This window comes from Acanthisitta chloris, unplaced genomic scaffold (genome assembly GCF_000695815.1).
Source record: "Acanthisitta chloris isolate BGI_N310 unplaced genomic scaffold, ASM69581v1 scaffold25801, whole genome shotgun sequence".
NCBI classification, from domain to species: domain Eukaryota; kingdom Metazoa; phylum Chordata; class Aves; order Passeriformes; family Acanthisittidae; genus Acanthisitta; species Acanthisitta chloris.
Window position 1 is genome coordinate 1 of NW_008654757.1, and position 318 is coordinate 318.

General features: G+C 61.9%; 1 protein-coding gene across 1 annotated transcript; it reads right to left on the minus strand.

The window, feature by feature from the left end:
- Nucleotides 1-20: 20 nt before the first annotated feature.
- Nucleotides 21-297, minus strand: LOC103810751 (zinc finger and BTB domain-containing protein 37-like; the record flags this gene model as incomplete). Its single annotated transcript, XM_009083669.1, has 1 exon — nucleotides 21-297. A coding segment is annotated over exon 1 (277 nt), but the record flags the coding sequence as incomplete, so codon positions are not given.
- Between the last annotated feature and the right edge of the window lie 21 nt (nucleotides 298-318).

A 318-nucleotide genomic window follows, 5' to 3' on the forward strand; every position in this document is an offset into this window, starting at 1 on the left:
GATGTCGGCCAGCTGCAGACATATCCTGCCGGTGTAGCAGAAGGAGAGGAGCTGCTCGAAGACCGAGGGGTTCTTGATGACGGAGATGGACACGGTGCTCATCTCGTTGAGGGACATGTGGTCGCGGAAGTAGGGCGAGCTGGCGGCCAGCACCACCTTGTGCGCGCGGAACGCCTGGCCCTGCACGTTGACCACGATGTCGCACAGCCGGCCCTGCATCCGCAGCTGGTTCAGGTGGCTCAGCACCGAGTTACTGAAGTCAGGAATCTCCAGCTGAATGTTCCCACTCTTCTCCATGGCTGTCCCAGCCGCGGGTGC